The following is a 20,887-nucleotide window of genomic DNA, read 5'->3' as shown; positions in this document are numbered from 1 at the left end:
TTTGGAGGGACAGCCAGCTAGCTTGTAGGTGACCTGGGGTCCATACACCGTCCTGGTGGTGCGGGGGGCTAAGGTCCTGTCTGAGAGCACTGCAGATGTTTGCAATGCTGCATCATCACAGCAGCTCGTTCACGCCACCCTCTCTGCTCCTCTGGTCCAAAAGATGTGCCAAAATCTAAATGTGCATCACCTGAGAGTGACAGTCTGATCTGAAGTGAAACTATGAAAAGTCTATTGCTGTAAATCTGGTATCCCTCACACTGAATCCTACTATGCCTGCTGTTGTGCCCTGAAACACTGACAAAAATGAACGGCTCGTAACACGCATACACACCAAGAAAAAAGATATCTTGTCAGTAAGGAAGAAAGAGAATAAACTTCTCAGTTGTTTTGGCACTGACGTATTTTCCTTAATCCTCCCAAGGATGTTAGAGGCATTCTAGGCTGAGGGACCTCAATATCAGCCAACTTCTAACCTTGGAAGAACTTAACTGGATCCACGTCAAGATCTGGGATGGGTGGATTCCTTGCTTTCTGCATTGGCTTTTGTGCCAAATGGCTTTTAAACCTATTTTTGAGATCTGAGAGCTCTGTGTGTCCTTTCAGTTCCCTCTCGAGTAATACGGCAGTGCTAACCCTCCTGCCTTTGCAGTCAGGATCATGCAAACAGAAAGTCGAGCTGTCCCAATGCACGCTTTGCTTTAGAGTAAGATCTTTCAAGTCCTCGTAGATGTGCAGATTCAAGTCACAAGATCATTCCTTTAAAAAGCAGATAACTGATCTTGAGCAGCACACTGAGTTGAGAGCTCATGGGCAAAGATATTCCTGGAATCCAAAGGGGAAACATTTTGCTTCCTCATATTCCTAAGGAAAATGTCTCTTCTGTGACACATTTGGAGAGTCATTTTTGACATGTCATTTTGAAAAAATGAACCTGCTGTAGTGAATATTCCTCCAAGGGCAATTCAAGATACCATCAACTTGGTTTTTAGTATATTTTGGATTCTAAGTGTATAGGAAATTACCTGTGAAATTGCCAGAACGCTGTTTCAGGTAGCAAAGAATCCACTTTAAGTAGGCAGAGGTCAGTAAGTTTCAGCCGAGGTTTGGATACGCATGCCTGCTCCAAGCTTGCTGAAAAATGCAGCTGCTGCAAGGTTCAGGATCCTTTCTGAAGGTCCCAGCTGGCAGCAGGTGCTCGGAACCAAAACGCATTGGTAAAGCAGCCTGTGCAAGTGGAGGGCACAACAGGATCAGGGCTTTAAAGCCAGACTTTTGGTGCCAAGAACCCGATATCCACACTAAATACATTCAGGCTTGCTTTGCACTTCCAACTGGTTTCAGTCTGGTTCTGTAGGCAGCACGGTAGTCGTCAGAGCACGTCACGCCCGCTCCTTTGGGAGCGTGCAGCTTCTTTCGGTTTAGTCTCATCCAGAAGGAATGCGGTTGGTATGCTCCAGGACTGCTCTGCATGGCAGACCAGAGTGTGGTAAGTGGGGATTACTGGGAGACCTGCGTCGCAAGTGTACTGCTGATCTGAACTGATACGGGAGAAACACCTGTGATTTGCTGTGGGAAGTTTGCCACATGATAATTTGCTGTTACAATTTGTTTTTTTTTTTTAATTCAGATGGGTCTCCTTATTTGACCATCATGAGGACATACTTGCTGTCCTTTCAGAGGCCATACCCTGCAGAATCCATGGGAGGATGAAAACAGTTACCTACCAGTGACTGGGGTTTTCCCTAGATGAGTCTCTGTATATTTATCTCCCCCAGCACCTTGGAGTCCTGGTAGACAGAGCTGTGCCTCTGAAGAGCTGTCCCAAGAACCACTTGCTTTCAGCAGTGATTAGCAACCTGAGAAAACATGCCTCTGGTGTCAATATAATGTCAGAATCTTTAAGAACTCGAGCCATTAATGCACAACCTCTCCCCTTGACTGGCATGACTCCATTAATAGCAGAAAAGAGGCACTTTTGCATGTGGGTGAGCTGTTGTGCCCACGTAAAGCAGAGTCTTAACAGCATTACTTTACGTGCTTGTGTATTGGATGATGGCTGTAATCTCCAGAGATTTCTGCTGGCAAGAGGTGTCATCCAATGACGCCATATGATGAAACTGATGGCCAGAATTTTGTGGTTTTATTAATTACTATATTTGTAGGAGTGGCTGTCAGAATTAACACTGTATGCAATGAGTATGCACAGATGTGAAATACGTGAGGATTCTGTCTCAGAATGACTTTTTTTTTTCTTGGATTTGCTATGACTTTGTGTGATCTTGAACGAGTCACTGAGGCCACTGATTTCCAGAGTGCCACTTGATGGACATCTAATTCTGGATTAATGCATGGACAGATTTACAGAGGAGCTGGATGCCACATGGTCTGTGGCAGTTAATGAGTGCTGGGTGCCTGGCTGACTCCTAGTGGCACCCAGAACTAGTCCCTATGTGCTAATGCTGGCCACCTGCTTTTTTTGACTCAGGTTCCACATTTAATACATGGTTGAATATATTCTTCCTGCCTCCCAAAGTTCCTGGTACTTTATACATGAAAAATGCTGTATAAACACTATCTATATCTGTTTATGTATTTTTCTTCAACAAATGAGTGTCGTCTTTGTACAATGAGAAGCTGAAATCATTTATTGCTTCAGTCTGAGGAACTTAACGTCCTGCCTGCAGCAGGTCTATTTAAAAAAATTTATAAGACAAAGCATAGTAATAAGTTTGTATTCCTGTAAGATTCTCATTTGCCAGACGATACAATTCTAACTGAAAGACTTTGAAGGGAGATGTCCTTTGACTGCTCAGTATTTATATAAAATATTGACAATAAGACTATCAGATTCTTCTCCTAATGTACTTATAAATATTTGGAACTTTCGTATTTCTTAAGAAATATTGTGCCATTGTGTCTTCCCTTTGCCGTAGAACTAGGAGGTTATTAAAATGAAAAACTGCCTTTTAGCCTGTAGTGTCTTGGTTGGAAAGATTATTTGTGCATATTTTCCTTGATATGTGAGCTGGTGTATATTATATAAAGTACTGCAACTGTGGTGGTGATTCCCCTGTTTTGTTGCTTTGCTACAACTTTTTCATTCCCTTCAAGCTTCACAGATAAATTTATATCGCTTCTGACAGCTTAAAATGTTATATCCTTATTAACCTTTAAATTTACGCTTTAAACTGGCCTGGTGGGATTGCATATGGAATGATTTAGATGACGCTCGAGAAAATTTTCTTATCCAATAACTAGTTCGAATAGTTATTCTATATTCATTATGAGGCTGTGTTACTGCAAGGAAAGTTGTTATCACTTGTAGTGTTGCTGGAGAGTAGGAAATGATAATGTTAATGCTCATTAGTGCAGTTGTTGTTAAAAGAAGAAATAGAAAATAATTTTTTTTCTGCCTTCCACAGTATATTGAAATCCATGGAGTTTGCACCATCTGAAAGCTCTGGTGCGCAGGTACTGAACCTACTTTTGTTTTCTTAATTACTTCAGCAGTTCAGTTAATTAACAACAATTTTGTCTTGCAATTTGTTGGTGTTGGCGTGGAGAATTTCCTGTTGATGTTGAGACATATGGGTTGATCATTGTTTTCCTATGTAAAAAGCTGAACTGAACATTTTTTGCCTATTAATTTCTTTTTAAGTGGTCAAGGACAAAGAATGACGTTTCAGCAGTGCTGGAGTGGATAACCATAGTGTTGTGAAGTTCAGTCTTTTAAAGATACTAGAGTCAGTGTACAGCTACACTGAGATTTGCATGTTTCTTGTACTGACAGTACGCTGAGCAAGGATTTTAGCATTTTTAAGTCTTTGTTAGCCTTGAAAATAATGTTCACAAAAGAAAACGAACCTTTGAGTACTGAGAAAGCAGGAGAAAGCTCTGCTATTCCAGTAAATTAATCTTACTTAAGTTTAAAGGTTATGAATTAAATTCCTGCTTCTGAAATCTGAACTGAATATCACTATACTGGGATTAATTTTCAATATGTTTCTTAATGATCAAGGGTTAGATGATAGTTAGTGGAAGGTAAATGGCAGGTTTCTGTGACTGATTTTATTTTTTAACAAACTTTCTGCTGAAACACAGCATTTCAAGGAAATGCTTAACTTCGGTGTAGAAGAAATAATATAATCTTAACTCCTATTTTAATCAGATTAAAAGAAGTCTACAGCTTTTAAACTGAAAGCTTGCCAGTACCATTTTAAAATAAGTAGGATTAAGAAAATGTTCCCTTACACATCTCAAAATAATGCAGAATTGGTGAATGATTTACAATGAAAATTAAACAGTGAATCTCTTCTATGGCTCACGTAGGAGCGCTGAGTGATTCCTGCAAATATATGCATGGTGAATTCCCTAGCTGCGTTCATAGCAGAGATGAGCACTTGTTTTCTTCTTCTGAAATCCTTTTTAGTGCCTGAGTGAGATTCTTAATGCTTTTAGAAACAAACCTCCTGCTTTGATTTTCTTTAGGATGCATCTAAACCGCTGGAGATGCTGCTGCTGGAGAAGAACCGCTCCTTGCAGTCTGAGAACGCCACGCTGCGTATCACAAATAGTGACCTGAGTGGTAGGTTGACACGATTTTCGGCTATTCTGGTTTGTTTGCTCTCTTGTAAAGGGAGGGAGGGCTGAGTGAGAGCTGAATGTCTGAGCTAATGCACGGCAGAAAGATGAAGAGGCAACAGGAACACTGAATAATGTTTGATTTCTGCAGTTTTATAGGCTGGATAAGAAACTAAAACTTGGAGACCTCAGAGAGTCTTTAAAGGTTAGGAAAGAGAGGCATTACAAGATGTACCAAGTGGTAGCGTTTGAGGCTGTCTTCTTCTGTTTTGGGAAGAAATTCATCCGTGGCACCAGAAGTCTCTTCCCCCACACACAATGTTATGCAAAATGTTTGCATGTGGAACACAATAATCTTCCTGTCTGATACATTTAGATATACTACCAGCAGGTCAGCTTGGAAAAACAAAATACTTTCTTTTTAGCAAAGTGTGTTTGCCGTTTAGCTTTCCTAATGTGGGCTTTTTACATCTTGTGTGCACATTTTTTAAATGGCAAGTCATGGAATTTCCAGATACTTGAATGCTTATGGTTTTTGCAGCTGGAAGAAAATTAAAAGTTGCCACTGGCCCTGGGATTACTGAATTCTGAAGCGTTTTATGACTTTAACTGAGTGATCTTGGTGCATCCACCTAATGGTGATTCCTTTATTCAAATTGGTTTGTTCCAAAATGTAAATGTTTGCTGCATTTGGGTTCAGTCAGGTCCAATGAGTAATGTCTTGAATGAGAGACAACAAAGAGACTTGCTGTCTGTAACTGCATTTATTTTAAATGTATAACTGCACTTCATGTAATTGTTCTAGTTTTAATGTTTGTAAGGGGGATTCTCCAGGCTGCAACATACAAGAAAGGTGCAAACATGAAATGCATGTTGTTTGTTTTGGGGGCCTTGTTTGGCTTATTAAAATTTCAATTATGAAAACAAAAAAAAGAAAACAAACCAAAAACAAAATGAAAACAAAAATCCCACCGCCACTTCATTGGCCCTTGTAAATCTGCACTTTTTCCCTTTGTGGGGCAAACTTTGCATTTTTTTATCTTGGTTTTTCCCTCCTTGATCCCCCATAATGCATTATGTTTGACCTTCCTTGTAGGGTCAGCCAGGAGAAAAGGGAAAGACCAGCCTGAGAGTCAGCGTCCTGCAACCTTGCCGGCCTCCCCTCCTTCTCAGTTGCTCCGCAACGCGGGGGAGCAGGCTTCCAATACTAATGGTACACACCAGTTCTCACCAACGGGTTTAAGTCAAGACTTTTTCAGCTCATCCCTGGCGAGCCCCAGCTTACCCCTGGCCTCCACAGGAAAATTTGCACTAAACTCTCTCCTCCAGCGACAGCTAATGCAGTCCTTCTACTCCAAGGCAATGCAGGAAGCAGGAAGCACAAGCATGATTTTTTCAACAGGTCCTTACAGCACAAACTCCATATCTTCCCAAAGTCCATTACAACAAAGTCCGGACGTAAATGGCATGGCCCCATCTCCCAGCCAGTCAGAAAGTGCTGGGAGCATCTCCGAAGGCGAGGAGATAGACACAGCCGAAATTGCACGTCAGGTGAAAGAGCAATTGATCAAGCACAATATCGGACAGCGGATATTTGGACATTATGTGTTGGGACTGTCGCAAGGGTCTGTGAGTGAGATACTAGCCCGGCCAAAGCCATGGAATAAACTGACTGTGAGAGGCAAGGAGCCATTTCATAAGATGAAGCAGTTCCTCTCGGACGAGCAGAACATCTTGGCTCTTCGCAGCATCCAGGGTAGACAAAGAGGTAAGCGCTCGCCGGCCGAGGGGCTTGCCCTATTTTCCGATTAGTTACGAATGTTAAAAATTGGAAGCTTCCCTGTACGGGGCCGTTTGTGCGTTGCTGCTGTTTTCACCCGAATCAGATGTCAGGTGCAGAAAGTACAGCTTTCTAACCCTGCTTTTCAGCACTCAAGCAGGTTAGTATCTTTGCTTACGCTTTTTTTAGCCGCTGACTTGTGTTTGTCAGCGGGGGCAAGCAGCAGGGACACTTACATCCCTCACTTCCCAAAAGCTCCATGTCAGAGCTAAATACAGAGTGAAAAGGGTCAGTAGCTACTAAGGGTATCAGCCCTCAGAAATACTTGAAAATTTTTATTTGGCGTTGTTTATTGAGACCAGACTTTTGTTGTGTCGTTTGTGATTTTTTTTTTCCAAAGTGTTTTGACAAAATATCATAGGTGATGCATAAGATGAGTAATTAAAAAACAATCCTAATTTAAAGCAGCTTTGCATATTTAAGGCAGTGATTTTAAGAAGTAACATGCATTTAATTGTGATTCATCTTAAGCGAAGACTGAGATTTACATTTAGAGAAACTGAAAAGTAAGTTGTTTACAGTCAAGAAATATTGGAAAGGACAGGCAGGATTTTCCTAGATTTTGTTTAATTGAAAGTGCACGCTGTTAGATTTATTATCTGTTCTTCCTTTTGATGATTGTACTTGAGGGGATTATCTGCCCATCTTTAACCTCTTCATTTTTGGTATCTCTAGACATTTATTTATATCTGTCTAATCTCCTTTCCGAACGTAGCTGTAATCTTTATTAACAAATCAGCCAGCCTTGCTTCTTCCAAAGTAGCCAGCTCCTCCAGCGCTCAGACAAAGGCTCGAGGGGGCGAGGACGGCTCAAACCCTCGCCTTCAGAGACAGGCTGCTAGCTTCTCATGTCACACAGCCCATGATGTCAGAGCAACCATCCCCTGATTGTTTTGTTCTTACCAAACTTGTTTTTCAACAGAGAATCCAGGCCAGAACCTGAACAGACTATTTCAGGAAGTACCGAAACGAAGAAATGGGTCTGAAGGTACGTCACAGGCAGGTGTTTTTCTTTGCAGTCAATACCTAGGAAGTGGAGTGTGCTTTAGCTGTGTGTTTCCTTAAAACTGTGCAGTTTGATTCTGGCCTGGAATCTGATAGAAAAACAGACAGTAAGTATAAAACAAACCATGGGTTAGACGAACACTTTGCTTTTTCTAATTCTGCTGCTGCTGTACTAACGTAACCCTGTTTGGATACTTTTTCCACTCCCAACATCTCTGCGTACGCAGATCAAAAGAGATAAGTGATAGAAGTGGCTTTAAAATCTGATGATTTTACATCAGATCTATTGAAATGCTCTCTTTGCTGTTTTTGTGATTTTGGAGGGAGAAAGTTGCACAATTACGTATAATCCAACATCAATCGCATACAGCTTCTGCTCTAGATTTACTTCTTTCTTCTCATGGGGCTTATGTTGACAAATACACTTTAATACGCTATTAAATTGGTGTGATACTTACTTCAGTATGGTGTGTGAAAAAGACAACAAGATAAGTGAACATCAGATTGATAAATTATCACTGAACAGGAAGTACGAACGTTTTTCTTCATTATAGATTAGTTGCAGAATTTTTCTTTTAGCAAGACAAGAGGAAGAAGAAAAAACAAAAACAGGTACCCCAAAACTCTGTAGTTGTTTTGACTCCAGTCAGAAATTACCTAGCTCACTTACAAATGATAATCTCATGATGAAAAATGCAGTTAAGTGCAATAGCATTCACAGTCATAGTTCTCCCTCCTTTTCTTCCCCTTAGTGGTTAAAAAACCAAACCAAAACCAAGCCAAACAATCAAGTAATAGCTCTTAGCTGGAGAGTACTTCAAATGGTATCTGCGCTTAAATGACTGTTTCTCTTAATGTATTAACCTCTAGAAAGTTAAAAATTTTTTTTTTCTAGTTACTTTTTAATTCTGTTTTGGGCTGAATGTATACTCATCCTACTTTGCCTAGCAGCTGATGCAATTTTTAAGGTGATTCCTGATCTTGTGTTTTTAGCTTTCTTCCTTTCCCCTCTGGTTCTTTTCCCTTCTGTTTCCTCTCCCCCTCCAAAACAAAGAAAGGGAAAAAAATAGACCTAGATGTGTTATCCTGAAAAGGAATATATGACCACCTAGTTCTTCCTCTGATGATGTCGGTGTTCTCATCGTTCCAGCGCAGCTAGCAGGCAGGCTTTTGCACAATGAGGATATTTTTCTTTTATTATGTTAAGTATGTTCTTGGTGTTGTAAATGTTGGTAAAGGTCCTATGTAAACTTCCGTCAGGTCATGCTGGTGGTATATCAGTATATGCTGTCTGTCTTTGTGTTAAAAAACCAACCAACCAAATAAAAGTTTTCCCGGTGTCATTAGTTTTGTTTTCCTCTTCAGGTAATATAACCACAAGAATCCGAACCACAGAGACTGGCTCTGATGAAGCCATCAAATCCATTCTCGAACAAGCCAAAAGGGAGCTGCAAGTACAGAAAACAGGTATGGTCTCATTTTGTCTCTTGTTCCTTTTATTTCAGAATTTAATTAAAACAATTACCATGAGCTTTCTGGTCAGTTAATTATATTCTTAAAACCTTGAATGTAGGTTTGAAGAGCGCTTTTTTTTTTTTTTTTTTAAATTTAGTGGAGTTGTTTCTGTCTATAAGGCAGCCCAAGTTAAGGTTACGCATGTCACGGCTTGGTGGGGTCTCTGCTCAGTGCTCTGCCCGCCCTGCTCTGCCCCGCTCCTGGGGGAGCAACGCTGTGAGATTTCTAAACACCTTTTTTCCCAAGTGCAGAGCTCTGCCTTCTTTACACCACTCCATACCTGCAGGCAGTCACTCTGCAGCACGAACCTACAAAATCCTTTCTTCTACCAGTTTGCTCCTTGGAAAGGGAATGGCTCCTGCTTTCTCTTGTCTTCTAACTCAGGCCCCAGGGACACAACTGCATGGGAGAGGGAACTGAGTGGATTTGTCGGGGTGGAGGTCACTATCTAGCCAGCATTTACCAGTCACATAGTACCACCGTACTGTGGACATCGTGTACTGAAATTGTAATAGAGGCAAACTCAGTTCGAACTTTTATGTGACTTTATTTTTGGTTACAGAACGTATTCAGTGAATGAACTGGCAAATCCAAAAAGCATTTCCTTTCCCAAAAACATCATTAGTTTAACATCTTAGCCCGAGACAAATTTAATTTCTCACTGTATGCTGTCATGTAGTTAACATTTCTGTCTACTCCATAGCCCTCCCAACTTTCCAGCACCACTAAAGGGCTGAAATAGAGAGTACTGTGCATTACTTCTGTTTCGTTTTTTAAAGTGAATACTGATTTACAGTTTTGGATAGTTGTCTTTTAAATGAAAACTAAGCTAATCTCATGGCAGAATATAAAAGACTAGTTAATATATGGTTTGACTAATGTGACTTTATACAAGTAATGATTACATAGAGAAGAACGTGGGCTGTGAGCAGGAAACTGCAAGCAGGTTGTTCAGTAGCATGTTTCAGTTGAGAATCTTAGACTTCCTTTTAAATATTAATTCAGCCTCAAAACTCCCTATGAAACCAGTAGATAAAACAGAATAGATGTTCCCACTGTCTTTTTTTCCCATTTCTTAGCTTTTCATGTATTTTATAGTGTGTGACAGGAAGGAACATTGGGAGGCAAATTTGGAAATGTATTCAGATGAGGCATGATATTACTAGAATAATACGCAGTGTGTTTCAAATCTTAGTTCACTTTGAGGCCACTTCTTGCAGTGTATGGGTTCCCTGTTACTATCTAGTGCTTCATTTTCCCCATTCTTTGTCGAGTAGCTTTTAGAGGAATTGGTTTTCAAGCACTGAGGACCTCAGTGGAGACTAACTTAAATGGAAACAGATGCCATTGCAAAAACCTCCTGGCTTTGCAGAGATAATTCTACACCCACGTTCCAATCTCTGCTCATCCCTGACTGCTGCAGCACAGCCACACAAGTCCCGGTTCACCACTGAAATACTGCGTTTAGGTGTTATCTCTTCTGAAGGTGCCCGTGGCTCCGTTCTAGGGCTTCAGATAAGGCAGAGAGCGATGGCCAGGCATCAGCCTGATTTTTGTAGAGCTGTTTATTTCAGTGGTTGGGACCATGGAACAAGAAAACAGGAAGCAGGAGCCTATCTAGCTTGTCAAATGAAATAATGAAGTCTCTTACTAAAGCTCTTGCTTTCTTGTAATCTGTGTGTTACATTTTTGGAGTTAAAAGGACTCACCTTATTTCTATTGTAAGAGGGTATTAATAGTCCGCCCAGGTGAATGCAGCTGTGTTCAGTTTTGAGCGTGTGTTACGATTCATTTGTGGAGATAGAGAGAAGTGAAAGGTTAAATAACTTTGTAAGTAGAACTATAAAATGTTATTGACCACTTGGGGTGGGGGAGGAAGAGGCGAAGGCTTGATTTGCAAAGGCATTTATTTGAAAATTTTTACAATGGTGGAAAACATGCAAGTAGTACTAGACTTCTGCAGTTGAGTCTGTGCGTGCAAATGTCCAGCACTTTGGCAACTATAAAAAATTTCCAGTGAAGAACTTTGGAAATCTTAACCTTATTTTGAAAAGTGCAAATCTTTGCTTAGTGAAAACTCCTCCCTCCCATCCAGAAATGTATTGCAGCCCCTTCTCTGACAGGGAAATATGTACAGTAGCACGTGTTGAATATAAAGCATATTCCTCTGTTGCATTTAGTCTTTTGGTTGTTTTTCATAGCTGAGCCGGCTCAGCCGCCTTCTGCATCTAGCAGTGGCAATTCTGATGATGCTATTCGATCCATTCTGCAACAAGCCCGACGCGAAATGGAGGCACAGCAGGCTGCCCTTGAACCTGCCTTAAAAACACCACCTTTATCTCAAGCTGACATTTCTATCCTGTCCCCCAAACTAGTATCTACACCTGCAATGTCTTCGGTTTCCAGCTATTCTCCTTTGGCCATATCCCTGAAGAAACATTCATCTGTCAGTGATTCCAGTCTCTCTGCATTGCAGAACCTCTCTGGGCTCAAAAAGGAGCCTCAGGAGGCGCCTGTTTTAGAGCTTCAAGGAATAAGTGATTCTGCCCAGGGTATGTTGAGGCATGTTAAAAATGAGTTGGGACGTGGTGGTGTTTGGAAGGACCATTGGTGGAATACTGTGCAGCATGAGAGAAGAAATACAGCTCTTCCCGAAGATGTAAAAGTTGAGGAAGCCAGTGGTGGAAAAGAAAAGGTCAGCAATCAGACTAGGCCAGATCGTAGCCAGCTCCAAGGACCATCTTCTTCAGAGTATTGGAAAGAGTGGCCAAACGCTGAATCTCCGTACTCCCAGAGTTCTGAATTGAGCATGACTGGGGCGAGTCGCAGTGAGACGCCACAAAATAGCCCCCTCCCTTCATCCCCTATCGTGTCTTTGTCAAAGCCATCCAAACCTTCAGTTCCTCCACTGACACCCGAGCAGTATGAGATTTATATGTACCAGGAAGTGGATACGATAGAGCTAACGCGGCAGGTCAAAGAAAAGCTAGCAAAGAATGGCATCTGCCAAAGGATCTTTGGGGAAAAGGTAAAGAACTGGTTCTCTCTTGTTACACCAGTATTGTGAATGTGCGTTGTGCTCCTCACGTTGGTATGGAGCTCAGTTTAACGGAGGGGGATGTGCCACATATGTCTTACGGAAAAATGTTTTTGCTTCGTATGCTAAATATTTAAAAAATGAGCTCACAAAGGAAAGTATTAGTTTTCCTGTGTTTTGTGAATTGCGTAGGTTTTTATACGAAGACTGGCTTCAGCCACTCGTAATTAGAAATGGGGCCCCCGAGTTTAGAAACATTGAAAGCTGAAGCAAACATTATTGAGACTCAATATTTCATGCTTAATGTAATGAATTCATGGAATATTTGAGTAATACCATTGTCATGACTGGAGAGTCTTAAATAAGTGAAGATTATGGACACAAGAGCATTTTTCCTTTTTTTTAATATTTGGAAATGCGCACAAGGGTATTTAAACAAACACACGGAAAATCCCCTACCTCTCCATAGTCTTAAGTCAAGAATTCACAGTCATTTCTTATACCTGCTGCTTGGTATCTTAGTGTGCTTTCAGACGTTTTTAATGTTTGATTACAGATATGCGATGCACGATAAGGCTTTCTGAAGTTCTCACGTTGTGGGCCCTAAGCATTCAACACGTGGGATTTCGGGGGAGTCCCCAACCACCAGAACACACTTCCCAGGCTATAAGAAGTGGTGGACATCTGGTGTTTCTTCTTCCGATAAAGAATTGAATCAATATAATAGTATAATAGGAGCTGGCATCGCGCTATTACCTTTTCACTAAAATGTAAAATGAAAAGCCTGACCTCTTGGGGTCATTAAAGATCCCGTGGCAGCTTTCATTAAGTATGATTTTTAATCCCTGTACCTGTGCTGAATTCCAGGCAAGTAATTGCGTTCTGCCTGTCTGAAATTCCCCTTTTGCTGCAGTGGGCTGTATTCTTAAATATTTACTTCCGTGGAGCAGCCGCTGCTACAGGTGAAAACACACATCATTATAATTCATACGAAAAAAAAAAATCAACCAAATATAGGCCTAGTCTCAAAAGTCCCAATTATTTTTGTTTGAGAACAAAATACGTGCCAATCATTTCCTGTTTCATCTGCCTGTGTGTGCCTGGACTCTGAGTTTTTCCTGTTAGAACTGATGAAACTGTTTGACACAAAATATGAAAAGCATGCAAATCTCGCGCCATCCTTTTGCCGTTTGTGCTGCTGCTCCGTTCCTGCAGGAAAAAACCCACACTCCAGAGGGAAACCACGGCAGGAGAAAAGCATTTCCATCAATTACCTACAGATGTCATTTTGCAATTTTACTAATTGTCCGTATAAAAACGATTTGAGCGATATAGCAGTAAAGGAAACCAAAGTAACTTAAATTACCCCCCTTCCACATCAAATGTGTTAACGTGCCGTTCTTGGTTGCTTCACTTCAGGTATTGGGGCTGTCCCAAGGAAGTGTCAGTGACATGCTCTCCAGGCCAAAGCCATGGAGTAAATTGACCCAAAAAGGCCGAGAACCATTTATTCGTATGCAGCTCTGGTTGAATGGTGAGCTGGGACAGTGTGTCCTGCCTGCACAAGGGCAGCAACAAGGACAAGGTAATTAAAATTCCACTATGTTGTTTGAGTTGAGGAGGAGGAAATCTTTTTTTTTTTTTTTTTTTTTTAAATTTGCAGTAAGCGAGACTTGCGCCCGGTGCTAGTCCAGGCGTTACTGGAAGTGGCAGCGTCCACCCTCGCAGCCCAGCCGGTCCCTAGGGAGGACGTGCTGGGAATGTTTACGAATGAAGCACTCGTTTATGTGTAATTGATAAGCAGCAGTTATCAAGTTCCTAATTAGGATGATATTATCTAGGCATGAATATGATACGTAATTCAAAAAATTTTGGCCGAAGAGCTGGAAAATCTTGTGCGCTGTTTTCTAGGGTTGCATAGGGGATTTTTATTGTTCCTAGGAGAATATCGATCGCTTTCTCAGGAGGTGAGCTAGAAGAACTAAGCTTTAAAGGGGGAATGCTGTGTTGCAATTACGCTTTTATTGTGGCGCTCTCTTGTCCTAATACCTATTGATACAGAAAGGCCAGACTAGAGTTTGTACCCTTATAATGTATAAGGTTGTACCCTTATAATGCCACTGACTTAAATGAGCAGCGTGCCCTTGCCAAGATAAGCGGTTTGCTATTTGTTGAGCCTGCTTACTGTTTAGTTTGTGGTTTGGCATCTCCTTTTATTGTTCCCTGATTTTCCTCTCCTCTCTTATCTAGTCCTTCACTCTGTGACATCATTACAGGATTCCCTACAGCAGGGATGTGCAAGCTCAGGTAATCAGCTGGTTTCAATGATTTGCTCTGAAATAATTCTCTGTGCTTTTGTTACATTTCTTTTGCTTTGATGCCGAGAGGTTTCTCGCGTTTTGTTGCATCATACAGAAGTCCCTTCAATTTTTTTATTAACACAGTTAATTCTTCGTTCTCCTTGTTGCTATGGCAGATGTAGGGAGTACACATATTTAGCTGCATATATTAGGTAAAGAGACTCTATCTGATCGTGGAGATCATTGGCTCTGTAGGGTTTTTTTTACCATAGTTCAGCTTATCAACTTGACATGTGACAATGGCTGTAAAACAAGCCTTTCGTTTGTAATGCGATCTACATACTCCAGCTGCCTTACTGGCTGGCATATTTTTTTCCCACTTTCATTTGCACAAAATCTGCTTTGTTAATTTGAAGGTGGGGAAAAGACCACGTTATGTCTTTCTTTTTCAAGCTTCGTTAAATATTCCAAGCCGACCTTTTTTTCTCCCTCCCCTTTCCGTTTGCAAAAAAGCAGATGCAGTAAGGATGAGTGTCAAAGAGAAGTGAATTGCTAAAGGTTTTATAAGATGGCCACAGTATAGGAAGGAGGCTGGAACAGAACAGCTGTGTTCCTGCTGTTAGATACCAAACTCTACCCACACAGACTTTTTACCAATGATATGCTTAACTGACGTAAACCACTCGGGCTGTCTTGTACTCTAGAAAAATACTTGTGCCCTGCTCTGTACTTATAGCTGGTGCCCTGTATTGGAGGATTATTGCATTTCAGGATACAGAGAAGGATGGGTTGTGCTCTTCTTCCACCTGTCTGCCATCCTGAAACACACTCTTTTTCTGGAGCTTGCTGGGTTTATTCTGAATATCCCAACTAAACTGCTGTTTCTATCTACTGGGAAACTATTTTGCATTCTAAAAGATTTTATTGGAAGAAAATACGTGGTGATATGCAGTCCACGTTTTTCTTAAAAAGAACAGTTGAAAATAAATAGATAAAAGCAAAAAAAAAAAATGCCCCTGGTAAAAACAAGCCATGAAAACAAAACCAAAATGGGAAAAAATTATTTGCAATCATAGGGCTATTGTTACTCATAGCCAAGCATTTAGCGAACATGGAAATTTCCTGCGACGTTTTATACGCTGCTGTTCATTAAAAGCATGCCATTGACTACTTTTTTGTAGCATCAGTACTATGCAAGAGTAACTGTTACAGTTATAAATGCCTAAGACAGCATGGAAAATATGAGTAATTAATTATAGCCATTTTAAGAGGAATTTCAAATCAGAGGAGCTGGGAAAAGGCTGCATTGTTATTGCTAATCATCATATTTATGACTAACTGTAATTATAAAAGATTGAAAGACAAGCCCATAGTATTAAAATCCAACCACCTTATGGATTCCCGTGAGGATCACTGGTAGCTGAAAGTGATTTCCTTCAGGAAGTTCAGTTTTGCTGCCGTGATATTTTGTTCGCCTCCCACACTCCCAATCTCGTTTGTCAGTTCCTGCCCTTGAGCTAATATTTTGTGAGGCGACACGTTCCTATCAGCTAATAAAATCATATTATTGATGATCGCCCTCCTTCTTTCCTTAAAGCAGACTTACAAATGAGAAAGTGGGCTCGTGCCCTTTTCTTCCTTCTTTCCGATGATTAAAAATAAAATCGTTGTACAGGACATTCTTTTCTTGTTGCCTTTCTCTGTATAAAGGAATAAGGGAGGTTATGACACCACGCAGAACAAAAGAGCGAAACCAAGTTATTTAAATGAGGAAGGGCAGTTTGGTAATTTTCTTCTATTAACAGCTGTTCTGTAATTAAAAGCGCAGCAAACAGTTTGGAAAAGGTAATAATAATTATGCATTTGTGAAAGATCCTCCACTCCAGGGCAGGGAAAAAAAAAGACAGCTCCAATTTTCTGGTCTTCTGAGACATTTCCCAGGAAAATCAAGGCAGAAAAGGTTGCATACTTGTAATTTTAAAACAGAAATTAATCAGAACAATTTTGAAACAAGAAGAGGTCTGGAGCCTTTTCCGTGTAATATAATTGGCTTGGAACTTGTTGAATGCATGAAGGGAAAGAAGTGAAATTAAACTAATACATTCAGTGGCTCCTGAGTGCTTTGCCAAGAAGGTCTTCGGTGTACAGAGTGTCAACATGCATAGTAACGTCTCAAACTTTTATTAGCTGTGAGTATTTTCATTACCGTTTGGCACTGTTCTGTCAAACTAGCAAGATTTTCTGGATTTCTGACCCAGTTAGTTACACTTCTAGATCATAAGGTTTTGATTAACACCTCATTCATGAAAATCTCTTCTTTTGTCCAGTAATTTTCCATTGTCACACGTGGACACATGGACCCATCAGTCTTTTATATGTGGGAATGAATGGATAAGCATTTTATATTTTTTTTTTAATATATATTTTATATATAGAGAGAGAGAGAGCGCGCAAAGAGAAGCCAGACTTATTTTCCTTGTTTGAAAGCTATATTTATGAATTTTGAAGAAACACAGTCTATACCAAAATTAAAACCAGATATATATCTGTATTTTCTGCCTGTGACCTTTCATCAAGGCTTTGGTGATTTTGTGCAAGTTTCAGTGAACGTGTTTTACACAAAAATGTTGTCTGTACCCTAGGTGGTCAAAAATAGTATCACAGTCTTTTCTAACATTTTTTCTGTGTATTTCTTTCCACCTAAATGCTCTAATGCCCTTGGGTAAATCTGCCTTTTTAATGATTTATGTGTCAAAAGCACGGACCAAATCACATGGAAAAAAAAGTTGAATTAGTGTCACCCAACTGCATCAGCATTTTTTCATGATGAATTTGACCCTTATTTAGTTGCATTACTGATGATCAGAGCTGGGTTGGGTTTGGACAGTAGCCATGTGCCAGAAGAAGGTTTATGTGCTTGGATATTTTTCTAAATACTTGTACTGCATAGAGCTCTTATTAGTTTGTTTTATTTTGGGATCTTATGTCTTTACTGAGCATCTATATGATATTAAGACAAAGTTTCATTTTTGGTGCTGTTGATTTCATAGCTACTCCTAGGAAAGCTGAATTTTTATTCACTTTTGTATTTATCCTCTGTGAAGGACATATACTCTCTGTATACTACATTAAAGACTTGCAAATACTCAGTGGGAAAAAGACGTGCCTTTTTAGTATGTGTTTCTGTAAGGGTCGTCTTATGACCTAATGTGGAAATCTTCATTTGCCGATACAGCTGCGGGTGATCTCAGGGGATTTTGAATTTCCCTTTTGTTTGTCTTCCTTTCTGGGTATCATCCATCATTCCTAACCTCATGCTGCTTAGCAATAGTAACACTCATGGGAGTTGAAGAAAGGATTATAGCAGCATAAAATGGGGAGCTAATTAGAGCTTGTTTCAAAATCAGAATCTAGCTTGAGATAATTGCATATTATCTGGTGATTTAAAAACCCAAGATCTACTGTATTTAGATCAACTAAAATATGCATAAAAGCTTTATTTTCAAAATAAAACATTTGTAACAACAGGGAGATTACTTCTTATCCCTTGGGAAAGAAAACTGAAAAAAAAATCAGAATGCAATCTATGGTTTACTGTAGTTATGATATTAACAGACATATTGTGGAATGATGACAAACCCAGGTATCCATTATATTTTTATTTATGTAATACATAGTCCTGTAATATTTTTCAGTACAGAAGCTGCTGAGCAGGCAGATAGTTAATTGTGCACTGGGTAGATCTTCCCATTTACCTAATAACAGAAGGATGCTGTCACATTGCCTACTCTGAGAGGAACGAAGTGGGGAGAGAGCGTATTTCAGGCTTGCAATCCATATTCAGGATTACCATCCTGATGCGCTTTCGGGAAGAGCTCACTAGCCACATGGTGGCAATGGAGGAGCTCTTATCCCCCCATTTCTCCATGGTTCATGATTATTTGTTTCATTGTTTTGGATGGGCAGAGCTGCCCGAGGTGGTGCTCCAGAGCACAATGGGGATTAGGATGTGGAGAGCTGAATCCTTAGTACCTTGAGATCACACAAGTGATCAGTCCAGTGATGCTGACAGATCTTCCCAAATTTGACCTGTTTTTTGTTGTTGAATCAAAAACCGAGAGGGAGATTGATTTGCAGTCATTGCTGGCATTCCAGGTTAATAAAATTTTGTATGACGTGAATTGTTTGTGGTTAATGTAGTCTATACGATGGAAGAGAAGGGAGATCACATGGCTTTTAATAACTGAGTAGTTGGACTGCAAGAATTCCTTGCATAGAGGGTTTATGTTTGATGACCAATTTTTGAGTCTTTGCATCTGGTTGAGAAGGTTGTCTCCTTTTGTGCTAGGTGCAAACCCATTTTTAAAGTTTGGAGCTGAACAACTAAGTCAGCCAAACAGTTACCTTCATGCTAACCCTGAAGTGCACTGGCGCGTATTGGTGAAGTTTCCGCATTCTTTGTGTGGCTTGAGATTGCAGCTCTGAAGCAGTTGGCCGTGGCTGTCTTCGTTTCAAACCATAGGATATCAGTTGGCTCCTCGTAAGGGCAGCTGTTGTAGTCTGTCTGTAATGTGTGTGATCGTATTCTGTGCCATTTCCCTGACACTTGGACCATGAAAACCTTCCTGGCAGCCTTTCTGGTATCAATAAAGCTGGGAGAATCACTGTCAAGGCACCTTACTGGGACCTGGGAATGCAGCGTGAAGTCAGTGTTTCGCGTTCGTTCTTAATATAACATTGGCTATCATTGCTAGCCATCAACCGGTCATTTCTGCCTCTTGCCTAGTTCTGTCCTCCCCAGGCTGTCTTGCATGGCTGTAGTCCTTTGTCCGACAGCGATGCTTTGCAAATAGTCGGTATTCGTAGAGAAATTCCTGTCCTAGTTGTATTCTTTTCTGTCCATTGAACCACCCAGTGATTAAACTTGCAGAAGACGACTCCATCCTCATTGTGGTCATAGCTTTACTGTTATAAAAGTGCTAAAGTAAAATGTATAATCACAGTGTGAACAGTATTTTCTAGGCAGATATTCCTTGCGGCTGAATTACAATGACAAAGCACCAACACGCTTTTCATATTAATACGGCAAAGAGGAGACTCATGCTGGATTCTGAAGACAAATTTAATTCACTCTGAGGTGTGGTTATGAGTTCGTAGCATTTGTTTTGGAGAAGTTACCCAGTCAAATTGCAGCTATGTTTTATTTCTGTGGTTAATTTGGGAATGTGGGTCCTTTACGCCCACTCCCCTTTGGTGTGTGGGAAAAGATCTCCAAGCAAGGAGCTTGTGTGCAGCTCTGCAGTAGCATTTAGCCAGGCACACTAATGCCTCGTTCTCAAAGTCTTCATTTTTAAAAATTAGAATTAATGAATGAATATATTTTTTTAAGCTGTACGAAAAAAAAAACTTTCCTGACCATTATTGCTGCTACGCTTCTCAGGTAGTTTATAGGGGTACCAGTTAGCATAATAGTTGCTAAGAAGTGGATATAGTTTGGGAATACGTGCTTCCACTGTAGCTTCAGCGTCAATCTGAGCATGTAACTTCCTCGCACTTTCTTCAGGCCTTGTTTAAAAGAAACCATGGCCTTTGAATATTAGAGCGCTGTAATTTCCACTCTTCATCATTTCATTGCTTATTACTTCATTTCATTAATTACCAGCATTTTCTTCTCCCTCCGCTTGCTCATTTGGAGATGAGCAGCCTCCTTTGGGGAGGGGGCTTCCAGGCGCGGAGGGCTTCTCCTGCCAGCTGCTAACCCCAGAGGAGCTGGGTGGAAAACGATGAGCTGACACGTTAGAAAGCCAAATATAAAAATAACTGGAGCAGCACTGAAACGCGAGCGAGGCCGTGGCAGTCGTGCTGCGGCGCGGGAAGGCCAGGCAGCTTCAGGGCGGGTCAGGAGCCGGGGTGATGGCCAGGATCTGTCCCCAGCGGGCTGGCAGCTGCAAAAGAGGTCGGAAAGGCTCTTCTCCGAAGGGAGCAGATATTTTTCTGTTGGTAATAGGAGGCTCTGGCAGCTGGCAGAAGCTCACGTTGGTCTTCTGGTTGCTTGTGGGAAAAGGAGGGGGCTGCAGGTCCAGCCCCGGTGGCCACGTGGCTGCCACCAGTGGGATGGAGATAGCCATCGCGCCCTCAGCCGTCCCCGGGCAACAGCCCAATCTGCTGCTCAGCAAATTACAAAATGCTCCTCCGCTGGATGAAAATTACCTTGCTTTCAATTCAAAGAACAGATAATGGGCTATTTTCCTCCCAAAATACTGGAAAAAAGGTGTGCTAGCACCGAACGCACAGGTTGTTATCCCCATCTTATAATGGGGATGGAGCTACGAGGCAGCTGTCTTCTCCACCACGTAGCTCTGAAACAGGGAAATAAACAGCCTGTTAGACTCTAACAACGAAATCCTGTTCTGATTACAGAGTTATATATTACTTGATAGCAAATCATTCCCAAAAAGAAAAAACAGAAAATTACCAGAAAATTAATATCTTCTAAGTTACCTTCTAGCCTGTCCTTTGCATTAGGGTGCGAGAAAAATTGATGAATTTGTGTCTCACCTAATTTGATGGGTATTGGAGGTTTTTAAATTTGCCAGCAGCCATCCA

General features: G+C 40.9%; 1 protein-coding gene across 12 annotated transcripts in view; it reads left to right on the top strand.

Annotated features, from left to right (window-relative positions):
- CUX1 (cut like homeobox 1) overlaps positions 1-20,887 on the top strand; it is a 281,906-nt gene that overhangs the window by 200,402 nt on the left and 60,617 nt on the right. For 4 of the 12 annotated variants that reach the window (XM_075168929.1, XM_075168926.1, XM_075168935.1 and 1 more), the window contains exons 13-20: positions 3,426-3,474; positions 4,492-4,588; positions 5,681-6,352; positions 7,347-7,412; positions 8,795-8,896; positions 11,146-11,972; positions 13,401-13,566; positions 14,232-14,288. In XM_075168929.1, the coding sequence (XP_075025030.1) occupies positions 3,426-3,474; positions 4,492-4,588; positions 5,681-6,352; positions 7,347-7,412; positions 8,795-8,896; positions 11,146-11,972; positions 13,401-13,566; positions 14,232-14,288 (2,036 nt within the window). The remainder of the gene's footprint in view (positions 1-3,425; positions 3,475-4,491; positions 4,589-5,680; positions 6,353-7,346; positions 7,413-8,794; positions 8,897-11,145; positions 11,973-13,400; positions 13,567-14,231; positions 14,289-20,887) is intronic. The other 8 variants (XM_075168936.1, XM_075168933.1, XM_075168932.1 and 5 more) reach the window with 5 other exon arrangements.

Source organism: Calonectris borealis, chromosome 19 (assembly GCF_964195595.1).
Source record: "Calonectris borealis chromosome 19, bCalBor7.hap1.2, whole genome shotgun sequence".
Taxonomy (NCBI): Eukaryota; Metazoa; Chordata; class Aves; order Procellariiformes; family Procellariidae; genus Calonectris; species Calonectris borealis.
This window is presented reverse-complemented; position numbering and strand designations above follow the sequence as displayed.